Source organism: Spermophilus citellus (assembly GCF_964194105.1).
Source record: "Spermophilus citellus genome assembly, chromosome: 14".
Classification (NCBI taxonomy): domain Eukaryota; kingdom Metazoa; phylum Chordata; class Mammalia; order Rodentia; family Sciuridae; genus Spermophilus; species Spermophilus citellus.
Window position 1 is genome coordinate 34,260,871 of NC_138194.1, and position 13,401 is coordinate 34,274,271.

Below are 13,401 nucleotides of genomic sequence, written 5' to 3' on the forward strand. Positions count from 1 at the left end.
CTCAGGTTCAGAGTAGATCAACTAACTGTTCCTTGCATCGGGGTTGTTTCTGGCCCAACATTGTGCTAAGGCACTTGTAATATAGATGCTAAACATAATTTCTATCAAAGATTAGGCAAATTAAATTTATAAATATTAGGAGATACTAATTTACTCTACTTTGTAAATGATTACAAATTAAAGCAAGTTTTGGGATTAAAGAATACAAATAAATTGTTTCATTTTTTGATTTTACATTTTAATATTTACCTTTTGAAAAAGGACATGCTTCGTCTGAACAAAGGAATCTTGCACCTTGAGTATACTTGGTTACAGTTGTTATTGCAATCACAATTCCTTGCATTATATAAAATCTCTGAGATGTATAATCAAGTGGAAACTCACAAAGATCAAGACAATAACTTGGCAGAGAAGGTAAGTGTGTTAATTTCAGCACTGTGTTAATCTGATAAGAACATAAGAATATTATTAATAAAAATCACACAGCAAATGCATTATGACATATAAGTACATTGTAAAATAAGTCAAGTAAATTATTTGTTAGTGTTAAAAAACAAAATTAATTTTATTTTAGTTGTAGATGAACACAATACTTTTATTTTATTTATTTATTTTTATGTGGTGCTGAGGATTGAACTCAGTGCCTCACACATACTAGGCTAGCTCTCTACCACTGAGCTACACTGTTAGCCTGGGATCAAAAATTTTAAGACTGACAGCAAAGAGATTAAAAATTATAGAAAAACTAATTTTATAATCTAATATTTAATTGAAAATAAATAAAATATAATGATAAACTCATTACTTTTCCTTAAAAATATACATGTCCTGACTTTGCCCACTGAAAAAAGAATTTTAAAATAATGTCAACCCAATAGCAAAGAACACTACTAGTACCCAAATTGTCATCTCCAAATGTTGTTTCTCACTTAAAAAAACCAAGGCTCTTTGGGGGAGATGGTCGATTCCAGGTCTGGGACAGAAAATATACCAGATACAGTTGGAGCATCTTATGTCAGAAACTAAGGGAGTCATAAAAAAAATTAATGGCATGTGTCAAAAGGACATAGGAGCAAACTTGAAGGAACTCCTAAAGCCTAAAGATATAATATTATAAGAATCAAAATGATGACAGAGATTCATTAAAATATATGAAATATATTAAAGATTCATGAGTTTCTCATATTTAAACAAAGGAAAAAACCAATATTGGTCATAATTAGAGGGTGAATTTACCTCCTTACTGTCTGAAACTTAAAAAGAATCATAGTTTATCTTACTCTTCCTGTACAAATCATATTTCAGAATAATCACATAGTTTGATAAAAGAAAATTTATTTTGTTGTATAATTTCAGAAAAGATGCTGAAATTAGAAAAATCACCTTTTTTGCAAATCCGTGTGAAATGATGGCTTCTAATTTTTCTAAAACCATCAGGTGAAAGTTAATGAGAAAGTCTGTAATGGAGGGATCAGAATAATATAACCTAAACCCATTGATCAACTGTGATATTGCCAAAAGTGGGGCAACTTTATAGCTTCCTGATAAAGTGCTATTTGGAACTATGTTAAAATAGGTGAAAATTGGATAAATCTGAATCTAAGTCTTTAAAGCAAAATTCTCTTTTAGATACATAAGATACAGGGGAAAAAGTACCACAAGAAAGTAATCTGGGAGGGCCTACTGACAGTAACGAGGCTGAACAGTGTTCCCTGAGTGGTGAGAAGATGAATACCAGAGGACCTGGATCTCAACTGAAAAGACAGTATTTCAGTTTCAGAACTTTCAGCAAGTGGGCCTTTTGAAAGTCATGATCTTCTTCGGAAAGGTTTTTCTTGTGTGAAAAATGAAACTTTGCCCAGTCATCCTCTTAAATTATCAGAAAAAATTTCCAGTTCAACCAAGATAAAATGAATTTTTCCACTCTGAGAAACATCCAAGGTTTATTTGCTCCTCTGAAATTACAAATGGAATTTAAGGCAGTACAGCAGGTTCAGTGCCTTCCATTTCTTTGGAGCTCAAACCTTGCCTTGGATATTTTGAGGGATAATGATGAGACTATTAGATTTGGAGATATTCTTTCTTTCTTTCTTTCTTTCTTTCTTTCTTTCTTTCTTTCTTTCTTTCTTTCTCTTCTTTCTTTCTTTCTTTCTTTCTTTCTTTCTTTCTTTCTTTCTTTCTTTCTTTTATTGGTTGTTCACAACATTACAAAGCTCTTGACATATCATATTTCATACATTAGATTGAAGTGGGTTATGAACTCCCAATTTTACCCCAAATGCAGATTGCAGAATCACGTCGGTTACACATCCACAATTTTACATAATGCCCTATTAGTAAATGTTGTATTCTGCTACCTTTCCTATCCCCTACTATCCCCCCTCTCCTCCCCTCCCATCTTCTCTCTCTACCCCATCTACTGTAATTCATTTCTCTCCTTGTTTATTTTCCCATTCCCCTCACAACCTCTTATATGTAATTTTGTATAGCAATGAGGGTCTCCCTTCATTTCCATGCAATTTCCCTTTTCTCTCTCTTTCCCTCCCATCTCATGTCTCTGTTTAAAGTTAATCTTTTCTTCCTGCTCTTCCTCCCTACTCTGTTCATAGTTGCTCTCATTATATCAAAGAAGACATTTGGTATTTGTTTTTTAGGGATTGGCTAGCTTCACTAAGCAAAATCTGCTCTAGTGCCATCCATTTCCCTGCAAATTCCATGGTTTTGTCATTTTTTAGTGCTGCGTAATATTCCATGGTGTATAAATACCACATTTTTTTTATCCATTCATCTATTGAAGGGCATCTGGGTTGGTTCCACAGTCTAGCAATTGTGAATTGTGCTGCTATGAACATCGATGTGGCAGTATCCCTGTAGCATGCTCTTCTAAGGTCTTCAGGGAATAGTCCGAGAAGGGCAATAACAGGGTCAAATGGTGGTTCCATTCCCAGCTTTCCCAGGAATCTTAGATTTGGAGATATTCTTAATGATTCATCTCAAAGTGAACTAGTGGGCAAACCACATTTGATGGTGGAATATAAACTCAGTTTACTGGAAGATAGTGTGCTATTCATGAATCAGAGGAGCTACATCTTGTTATAGTTGTCTTTTTGTTATAATTCCATTTATACAACCTTAAAAGTACATATGAGATTCTTCCTAAATAGTATCCATGATTATTTGAAATTATTTGAGTTTTCAATTTATGACCAAGGGACAGTTGAAAGCACTAAAGGAAGATAATTTTAAAACTCCTAATTTATAGTAAAACTATAGCTTTCTTTGTCATTCAAAATTATTTTTCAAGAATATTATAAATTGTCAACAGGTTCTAATTCAACCTACTTTCTAGATATTCCGTAAGTTTAATTAAAAAAAAACAATATCAATATTTTAGTTTACCAAGTTTATTGCAACATCTTTCAGAATAGACATTTATAATTAATTTCAGTGACAGCACCTCAAATTGAGTACAGAAGATATTTATCATGTTTTAGTGTCGTCTGTGAGAAGAATTCATTATATTGATGGTACTTTAGAATTACAGATATACTTTGATTCTTTTATAATGAAAAGTGTAGTTTCAAAGGTTTTGATTTTGTCTTTAAATGAAAAATTAAAGCAACCAACAGATGTAGATTAAACTCTTGTATTTCGTGGATTTAATATGTATTTGGTATATCAGAAAGCAGCACTTGTTAAAGAAAAATAAACTCATTTTTATACATATTATGCATCCCTGAACAAATTTCATAATAATTTGTTTCAAGTAATTTTTACCATTATTACTAATCTTATAAAGTATTCTTTATGAACCTGCTATATAAAAATTAAAGATTTTTAGAACATTAAAAAAAAAAAAGCAGCCAGGAGCAGTGGTACATGCCTGTAATCCCAGCAACTTGGGAAGCTGAAACAGGAAGATCAAGAGTTCAAAGCCAGGGCTGGGGATGTGGCTCAAGCAGTAGCATGCTCCTCTGACATGCAGGGGGTGCTGGGTTTGATCCTCAACACTACATTAAAAAAATAAAAATAAATAAAGATATTTTAAAAAAATATTTATAAATTAAAAAAAATAGAGTTCACAGCCAGCCTCAGAAATGGCGAGGCACTAAGCAACTTAGACCCTGTCTTTAAATAAAATATAAAATAGGGCTGGGAATGCAGTTCAGTGGTTGAGTGCCCCTGAGTTCAATCCTTGGTATAAAAAAAAAAGGGCTAGGGTTGTGGCTCAGCACTAGAGTGCTCACTTAGCAGGTGTGAGGCCCTGGGTTTGATTCTCAGCACCACATAAAAATAAATTTAAAAAAAGGTATTGTGTCCAACTATAACTAAAAAATAAATATATTTTTTTAAAAGAGAGTAATCAGATAAATCCAGACTATGTAACACTTCATAATTTTTTCCTTCAAAAAATCAATAGTACAAGCTGGTCTTGGTAGTGCATGCCTGTAATCCTAGCAACTTGGGAGGCTGAGGCAGGAGGACCATGAGTTCAAATTCAGCCTCAGCAAGTATGAGGTGCTAAGCAACTCATTAAGACTCTATTTCTAAAGAGAATACAAAATAGGTTTGGGGATGTGGCTCAGTGGTTGAGTGCCCCTAGTACTCAAAAAAAAAAAAAAAAAAAAGAAAAATCAATAGTATAAAAAGGGAGGGAAAAGGAATGGCTCTAGGTTGAAAGAGACTTAGTAGGATATAAAAACCAATTACAATGAGTAGACTTTGTTTTGATACTGATTTTAACAAACTAGCTGAAAGACATTAGGGTAATTTTGGACAAATTTAAGTACAGACTAAAAGGATTATTATTACTTTCATAAGGGGTAATGATGGCATTGTGGTTATGTAGAAAAAACGTCCATAATATTTAGTTGATACTGAAGTGTGTAGGGGTAAAATAATAGAACACCTGGAATTTGCCTTAAAATATTTTGGACAAAAAATAGATGCTGCAGACACAGTGGTGTATGACTGTAATCCCAGCCAGTTTGGGAGCTGAAACAGGAGGACTACAAGTTTGAGGCTAGACTCAGCAATTTAGCAAGGCCTTACGCAACTTAGTGAGGTTCTGTCTCAAAATAAAAAATAAAAAGGGCTGGAGATGTAGCTCAGTGGTGTGGAGCCCCTAGGTTTAGTCCCATACCCCAACTCCCACTCCCCCCAAAAGATGCCATATGATAAAATATTAAAACACCAAATCTGAGTGACAGATATATAAGAGTTTCCTAATTATTTTCTTTCCTTTGGGGTATGTTTGAAATGATTTATTATAAAAATGTTTAACTGTATAAGTGGTAATATAGGAAATAAAAATGTATATTTAAGATATTCTATTGAGGGATGGGGCTACAGCTCAGTTGGAAAGTTGGAAGAGTGCTTGCCTTGCATGCATAAGGCCCTGCGTTTGATCCCCAGCACCAAAAAAAAAAAAAAAAAAAAAAAAAAAGGATGTTCAATTGAACTTTGAAGAATGTATTATACTTTTTAACAAAAAAGTATGCATATAAAAATATTAAATTAACAAGTCATCTTGAATGTTTGCATGTGAGTTTTCTTTGTTAAAGTTAATTAAAACTTAACTTTAGATAGGGCAAAGGGGAGGGATAGGTCAAGAGGAGGCAGTGGGGTAGGAAAGATGGTAGAATGAAATGGACATCATTACCCCAAGTACATCTATGAAGACACGAATGGTGTGAATCTATTTTGTGTACAACCAGAGACATGAAAAATTGTGCTCTATAAGTGTACTATAAATTGAAATGCATTCTGTTGTCATATATAACAAATTAGAATAAATAAATAAAATGTTAAAAGAAGTGAATTAAACTTACTTGAGTTTCAGTCTGTAATTGTCCAATTAATGAGAGAGTCTTAACAGCAATAAAACATACCTGTAATTTCAAACAAACACACAAGTTACCAAAAATAAAAGTATTGGCATAAAAGTATTTCTTTCTTTAACTTACTGATTGAAAAACTTGAGCAGCTTTTAAAGGATGGTGTAAAATGTGATTTCCAAGTTCAGCATATAATTCAACAACATCAGAAGGATTTATTAAAATATTGAATCGATAGACAGCATAACTTTGTTTTGAATCTGTGAAAATACACAAATGTAAAAGTCTGGATAGTTATATATAGAAATTTATTTGAAAGTTTCTAACATAAATCGTCTTTGTTGAACATACCATTGTAGTACTTGCAATCATCTATAAACTTTTGGAGACCTCCACTTCTGTCAAGATAGATAAGGGCTGCCTCTTTCATTTTTAGATTTGACATTTTCTCCTAATTAATGTTTCTTCTCTACTACTTAATGATTAAACTACTAGCTGCCGATAATCATTACAGATGGTCAAACTCATAGAAAAGATGAGAACACCTAGAGATAAAAGAAAATAAATTTTACTTTTGAAAATCTCTAATAAAAATTTAGAAACTATTAAAATTGAGAGTGAAATAGAACTAGGCAAAATTTCCAGCTCTTAAAAAATTCCTACATAAAAGGAAGCAAAACCTTGTTCTCTTTTGTCAACTTTTAATTTTTTTCAGGGGTGGAGGGTGTAGAATCCTAGGGATTGAACCCAGAGCTTCACGTGTGCTAATCTTTCTTTTCTTTTTATATATATATTTTTTAGTTGTCAATGGACCTTTATTTTATTTATATATGGTGCTAAGGATCAAACCCAGGGCCTCACACATGTTTGGCAAGTGCTCTTCCACTGAGTCACAACCCCAGCCCCACATGCACTAATCTTGCACCCTACTACTCAACTACACCACCAGCCCCCAAATAACATTTTAATCAACACTCAGGAGATCCTTCACAAGATAACAAATTTAAGATCAAGATCCTCAAATGGAGCTGGGCATGGTAGCACATGCCTGTAATCCCAGCAGCTCCAGAAGCCCAGGCAGGAGGATTTCGAGTTCAAAGCCAGCCTCAGCAACAGCAAGGTGCTAAGCAACTCAGTGAGATCTTGTCTCCAATTAAAATACAAAATAGGGCTAAAGATGTGGCTCAGTGGTCAAGTGTCCCTGAGTTCAATCCCCAGTACCAACCAACCAACCAACCAACCAACAAACAAATAAATAAATGTAGTAAAAGTTGTTTCATAATTCAATCTAAGTAACAAACAGTAGAATGAGTACTACCCTGGGAAATCTTGAGAAATCAGTTCTTGACTGAGCATTTGCTATGATGGAAAATCACCTGATTGGCTCAGTATTTTAAGCTGTAGGAAATCAAGGAATTATATTAGATGATTGGGACTTTCTTCAGTAAAATCTGTGTCATTGTTCAACGTGTAAAACATTAAACCATAGTAATATGTGGAGAGTGGAATATGAAAAATTCTTGTAGACAGAAAACAAAACACTAAATGGAAACAATATATGCAATACAGTAATTATAATATGTATTAGGAAAAAGGATTAAGATTGTATCCTGCCTTTATGAAGTTGCCAGTTTAGAGAAGTCAGAAATAACGATTAATACATTTATTCATTCATTTTCCATTATTGATTTGGCATTTGCTTTTTATTGGCTAACCTGACTATCCTAGGCACTAAGGATACAGATATGAGTAAAATGTGGTACTTCTCTTTCAGAAAGAGTGCAATGAGGGAAGAACAATATGGAAACAACTACATGACAACTTAAGTGCTATAATAGAAGTATGAATGTACTAGGGAGTGTAGAAAGAACATCAAGTATATTCACAAAATTTGGGGTCATCCTTGTGTGTGAGTCAACATTTTCTATTGTTTTAGTACATTTTGATTCAAGACAGTGAGAATAAGACAGTCATAGTGAAGCAGCTATGAATTCTACTTTAAAGGTGACATTTGGGAGATGAATTGGAGGAGAGGCAAATACAAGGAAGAGAAAGTTTTCCCCAGATAGAAGTTAACATCCCCAACCTCCATTTTGAGTTCTGTACTATTGGACCCACTCCCCTGCTAGCCTGGAGTTCAGGCTACTTTCAGAGAAAAGTGAGACTATCCTTTTCACCATCACATAGGGGTGAAAATTCAGAGTTTATTTCTTTGTGGCCATAAGTATAATAATCTTAAAGTTTGCTCAGTAATCACATCTTTGCTTTATTAAGACATTAGGTTTCTAAAGTTGAAGGAAGGGAAGCTATTAATAATGAAATAATAAGGAGAAGCCATATAATGAAGATTTTGTTCAAATGATCATATAAGCAAAAAAAAAAAAGCTTACAAGAAATTCAAGTTTTTTTTTAAGCTGTAGATAGACACAACACCTTTTTTTTGTTTTGTTAATGTGGTGCTGAGGATTGAACCAAGTGCATCATACATGGTAGGTTGAGCTACAATCCAAGCCCCTCAGATGTTTTTTTTTTTTTTTAAATCAGTTTCTGCTGCCTAAGTGGAAAATGAGTTGGAAAAGTCAATTATCAGTTTTTAGCTTTCGTAATATTCCTAAGAAACAGATCTATGGACCAATCAACAGCCCTAAAAACAAAACGTGAAGGAGATGAATCTAGAATTTTAAAGATTCCATGCTGGATTTGATGGCCAGTCTGTAACATGTAGGGGGAAAAGTGTCAGTGAGTTTTTTAAATAGGGGTGAATGGGTGCAGCTCCTCTAATGAAAATATGAACCCAGGAAGAAACATAGGGAAACAATAAGGAAAAGTTCACTTGTGATACTCTAAATTCTGAGGGGCTCTTGGGCCGCCTAGATATAAGACAGAAGGACATAAATCAGGACCTGGAGTTCTGTACAGTCCAAAGAGCTGGAGCTGAAGTCTCGGTGTCAGGTGTGCCCCAGGGGTCCTAGGGAGGGAATGAATGCAATTATAAGTAAAGAGGTTAAGTGGAGGAGAAGACGTTCAAGCCTTAAAAAAAAAAAAAAAAAGCAATAAATACGTGATCATGGATAAAATTCCAATTCTCTAAGTCCTCTCAAAGTCTAAAAACCCAACTGTTGGGTCACGTGAATAGGCGCAGATCACAAACTTCTCTCTTCATCCCCTCAGTACCAAGGATGAACTGGTGAGAGGTCGAGGGCAGAAAAACACCTCACAAAAACCAAGCAGAAGAAGCGAACCCTGACTCACTCGCGGAGGTCCAGAACCCTGCCTACGCACAGCTTTCGAACTGCCCAGCAGCCACAGAGCCCTGGGACTTCGCGCCAGCAGAGCGGGTCGAGGGGGCCAGGTGTGCGTGGCTGCTCCCGCGCATGCGTGCACGCTCCACCGACCGTTGGCGGCGCGCGGGGGCTGCCGGGACCACCGGCCTCCTGCCACCAGGAAAGAGTCCTGCCCTTTCCCCACAGCATGGATTTCTTTACTTTGTTCTCTCCTTTCAAGGCAAAGAAGAGACGGCGCCACATTTGTTTTTCTTTGTTATTACAGCCCAAAGATATTGGTGTGTTTAAAAAAAACTTCAAAATTGTTTAGCTGGAATGCAAGATGGCAGTCAGGCTCCTGAGGGACTAACCGTGGAGTTACCTGACTGCCTAGATACCTGGGGGGCGGGGGGGTGTGCATACCCAAGAAAATCGACACGTGTTCCCACAGAAATGGACACGTCTGAATGCTATAGTGAATGAGAGTAGTTGGTGGTCAGCAATCTGCAGTGATGGACTCCAACTGAGGTCTTGTTCAAAGGCAGCAGAAATATCAGTGGGCACCATGGAAGACTATTTCAAATGCAAAAGACCGTGAGGCTCACTTGGCAAAATTCCAGCCAACTCGTTTGTCCTGTCCTTTGTCCCAGAGGCAAGAAATCAGGAAAGTGGGAGTGAACCCAAATGGAAGTTACCAGAAGGATCAAAACCCAGCCAATACATTGTCAATGCCTGTTTAACACAGATCTTTTCCCATGTGCGCTACCCCAAACCATATAAGCCCCTAAAAGAGCACACAAAAATGGGTTTTTCTGCTCTCTTTCTCACAGAGCAGGAGTTCTCTTCTTGCTTAAATAAATCCTCCTCTTTTTTTAAGTTGTCAGTGGACCTTTATTTTATTTATATGTGGTGCAGAGAATCGAATCTAGTACCTGTAAGGTCCTTGCTTAGCATCTGGATGACCATCTTAAGTGATGGCTGCCATTTTAAGGAAAAAGTTTTGCATTCCCGCCCAAGGGAGTTTCTGAGAAAGGCTCAGCACTCCCTTTTACTAACACAACCCCTAACCTCCTGCTTTAGGACCCTCTGGGCTCTGAGCCTCCCCCAGAAAAGTCCCAGAACTCAGAGCTTGTTTTGCCTCTGTCTCCTATAGAGAGATGATATTTATTTGTCAGAGCTGACAAACTCTCATGTGTATCTCTGCCTGGTCTCCTTCATTCATTTCTCATTTACCAGTTTCTCCTTCCTTGATTTCCCTTCAGTGCCTCACACATGCTAGGCAAGCTGTCTACCACAGACCTACAACCTCAGCCCCTGTTCCACTCACTTTTCCCTTCTGTTATTGTATGTGGATTTTATTTTTCAAATTTGCAAGACAAGTACCCAGAAGGAAATTGGCAAAGTGGAGGCTCTAGTCTCATCTCAAAATTTCGGTTTCAGTATTATTCATAATAGCCCCAAAGTGGATGCCTAAATGTCCATCAACTGATAAATGGGTAAGTGTGGCATAGCCTCATTAATGGGATATTATTTGGATATAAAAAGGAATGAAGTACTAATACAAGCTACAACATGGATGAATCTTGAGAATGCTATGCAAATTTAAGACAAAAAGACTACATATTGTATAAATCCATTTGTATGAAAAGCAGAATAAGCAAATTTATATACAGAGAAAATAAATTAGCAGTGGCCTAGAGCTTGCAGGGAGGGATGAAGAATGGTAAAATATACATGACATAAAATTTACCATTTTAACCATTAAGTTTGCAGTTCAGTGGCATTAAGTATGTTTACATTGTTATGCAACCATTACCACCACCTGTCTCCAGATCTCTTTATGTTTCCAAACTGAAAGTCTGGACCCATTAATTGCTGTTTTTCCCTCTGCCATCCTGGCATTAATCATTCTATCTCCTTGATTTTGACTACTTCAAGTTACCTCTTTTAAATTGAATCATACAGTTTTGGCCTTTTGTTATATAGGCTTATTTCATTTTGCAAAATGTCTTCATGTTGTAAAATAAGAATTTACTTATTTTGAAAGGCTGAATAATATCCCACTGAATAAAAAAGATTAATTTTGTCTGTTCATTCAGAGTTTCTTTCCTTTTTTGGTGCTGGGATTAAACCCAGGTCTTATGTGCTGTAAGCATGCACTCTACCCCCCAGTTGCATCTGTAGCCACCAGGGTTTCTTTTTAAAGTGGTGGAAATGTTCTAAAATTGTGACAACAGTTACACAATTCTGAATACAAAGTCAGTCAATTATATACTTTGTTTTTTGAGATGGTACCTATATTGCCAGCTGACTTAGAATTTCTGGGCTCAAGAGGTCCTCTTGAGGGGGCTGGGGTTGTGGCACAGTGGTAAAGTGCTTGCTTGGCACATGTGAGGCACTGGGTTCCATCCTCAGCACCACATTATAAATAAATAAATAAATAAATGTATTGTGTCCATCTACTATATATATATATATATATATATATATATATATATAGAGAGAGAGAGAGAGAGAGAGAGAGAGAGAGAGAGAGAGATGGATCTTCTTGTTTCAGCCTTCTGAGTAGTCACACCACCATGCCTATATAATTACACAGTTTAAAAGCGTTAACTATATAATACATTAATTAAATCACAGTAAAACTTTTATCAAAACCCCACAGCTGGCTCCTCCACTGTTAATATTACTTGGTACAATTAACCCTTCTCCATTGCATTGGGGGAGAGTGGTACTCAAAGAACAGAGGATTGTATCACTTTCCATGGGAAGCAATTGAGATCATCCTGTTGGTGAAAGATTGGTCCTTGTCCCCAATGTCAATCCAATAACTAGGACACGGTTTTTGAGAAAAAGGTAAAAGAAGGTTTATTGCTTTGCTAGCAAAGGAGAAACACAGGGGACTCCTATCCCAAAGGTTGTGGTTCTGCCCATCAGCAAAAACGGGGCTTTTAAAGAGGGATTCAAGGCTACATTCCATGTGTTCTCTGATGGAGTTGTAATTCACTTGTTAATTTGGGAAGAAGTAATTTCTGAGATCTTTGGGTACCATCCCCCAAATCTGGATTTCTTCTTTTCTATGGTGCTTGAGTTCTCAAGTACAGATAACTCTGTCTAGAATGAAGAAGAAAGGTAATCCTCTTTCCTCTGAGATTAGGGAGTGGGAGATAAGGGAGGAGCAGGGAGAGAGGAAGAGAAAGAAACATGCCAATTTTAAAAATAAATTGCAGTGGTTGAGTAGCAAGGGCTATATTCAAAGCATAAAGTGGACCTCTGTTAAAATCCCTCTCCATGTATAAAAAAATTATTTTTATGGAGGAATGTAATCTATTTTAGTGGTGAGGTGACGACAACACTTTTTTTTTAAAGTAGAAATCAAATAGAAATAGCAGAGTGGCTGTATATATTATACTACAATTCTGTTCCTCCACGGTTATGTGTACCACCTAAGATGGAAATAGATAACAGTCTGATGATGGGCCTTTTTTTTTTTTTTTTTTTTTTTTGGCATTGGGGATTGAGCTCAGGGTAGCTTAACCACTAAGTAACAACTGCAACCCTTTTTATTTTTTATTCTGAGACAGGGTCTTGTTGAGTTGCTTAGGACCTCACTAAGTTGCTGAGACTAGCCCTGAATCTGAGATCCTTGGGCCTCAACCTCCCAAGTTGCTGGAATTTCAGGCATATGCCACCACTGCCAGGCTATAGGCTTTGTATTTTAAAGATGACTCAATGTCCAAGAAGGTATTCATATATTTTTTTTAAGTTTTGACTGATTACTTAGCCATTATAAATCATTCATATGCCAAACTAATAAAGGAGTTTTATATCAAACAATCCACTAGTCTAATAGATTTTATGTACTTAATACATTTAAAATGTTTTAGATAATATCACACTGGATATATATTTAAAAATTTTTGCAAAGAACAGAATTTCCTTTTTAAGAATGAGTAGTATTCCTTATGTGGTACACATATCACATTTTCTTTATGAATTTATCTGTTGCACTTAGGTTGATCACCTAACTTGGTTATCATGAGTAGTAGCTACAATGAACATGAAAGTGTTGATATCTCTTCAGATTTAAAATGGGGGGGGGGGTCAATTCTTTTTTAGTGCAAGTGCATGGCAATGAAGACTATAATGACTATTACTCATACAGTGTGTTGCCTCTGCTTCTCAGCATAGAAGATGTAGCTGTTTTATCCACTATTGCTTCACACCACCAGTGTGAATGAAACTCTGAAAGGAAAATAACATTTTAACTTTCTTTCAAAAATAAAGGTCCATCAATAACT

The 13,401-nt window shown here is 35.9% G+C and overlaps 1 protein-coding gene and 1 pseudogene across 2 annotated transcripts in view; one reads left to right on the top strand and one right to left on the bottom strand.

Annotated features, from left to right (window-relative positions):
• The window catches only part of MCMDC2 (minichromosome maintenance domain containing 2), a 34,608-nt gene extending 28,285 nt beyond the window's left edge, over positions 1-6,323 (bottom strand). Inside the window, exons 1-4 of the mRNA XM_081266790.1 lie at positions 6,189-6,323; positions 5,967-6,097; positions 5,832-5,891; positions 250-445 (exon numbers count right to left, since the gene is read on the bottom strand). Of these exons, the coding sequence (XP_081122916.1) occupies positions 250-445; positions 5,832-5,891; positions 5,967-6,097; positions 6,189-6,282 (481 nt within the window). The 5' untranslated portion in view covers positions 6,283-6,323. The remainder of the gene's footprint in view (positions 1-249; positions 446-5,831; positions 5,892-5,966; positions 6,098-6,188) is intronic.
• Positions 1,728-3,099, top strand: LOC308633174 (proteasome maturation protein-like; annotated as a pseudogene). The gene is made up of 2 exons: positions 1,728-2,065; positions 2,967-3,099. The product of its transcript is annotated as a proteasome maturation protein-like (transcript).
• Positions 6,324-13,401: the final 7,078 nt, after the last annotated feature.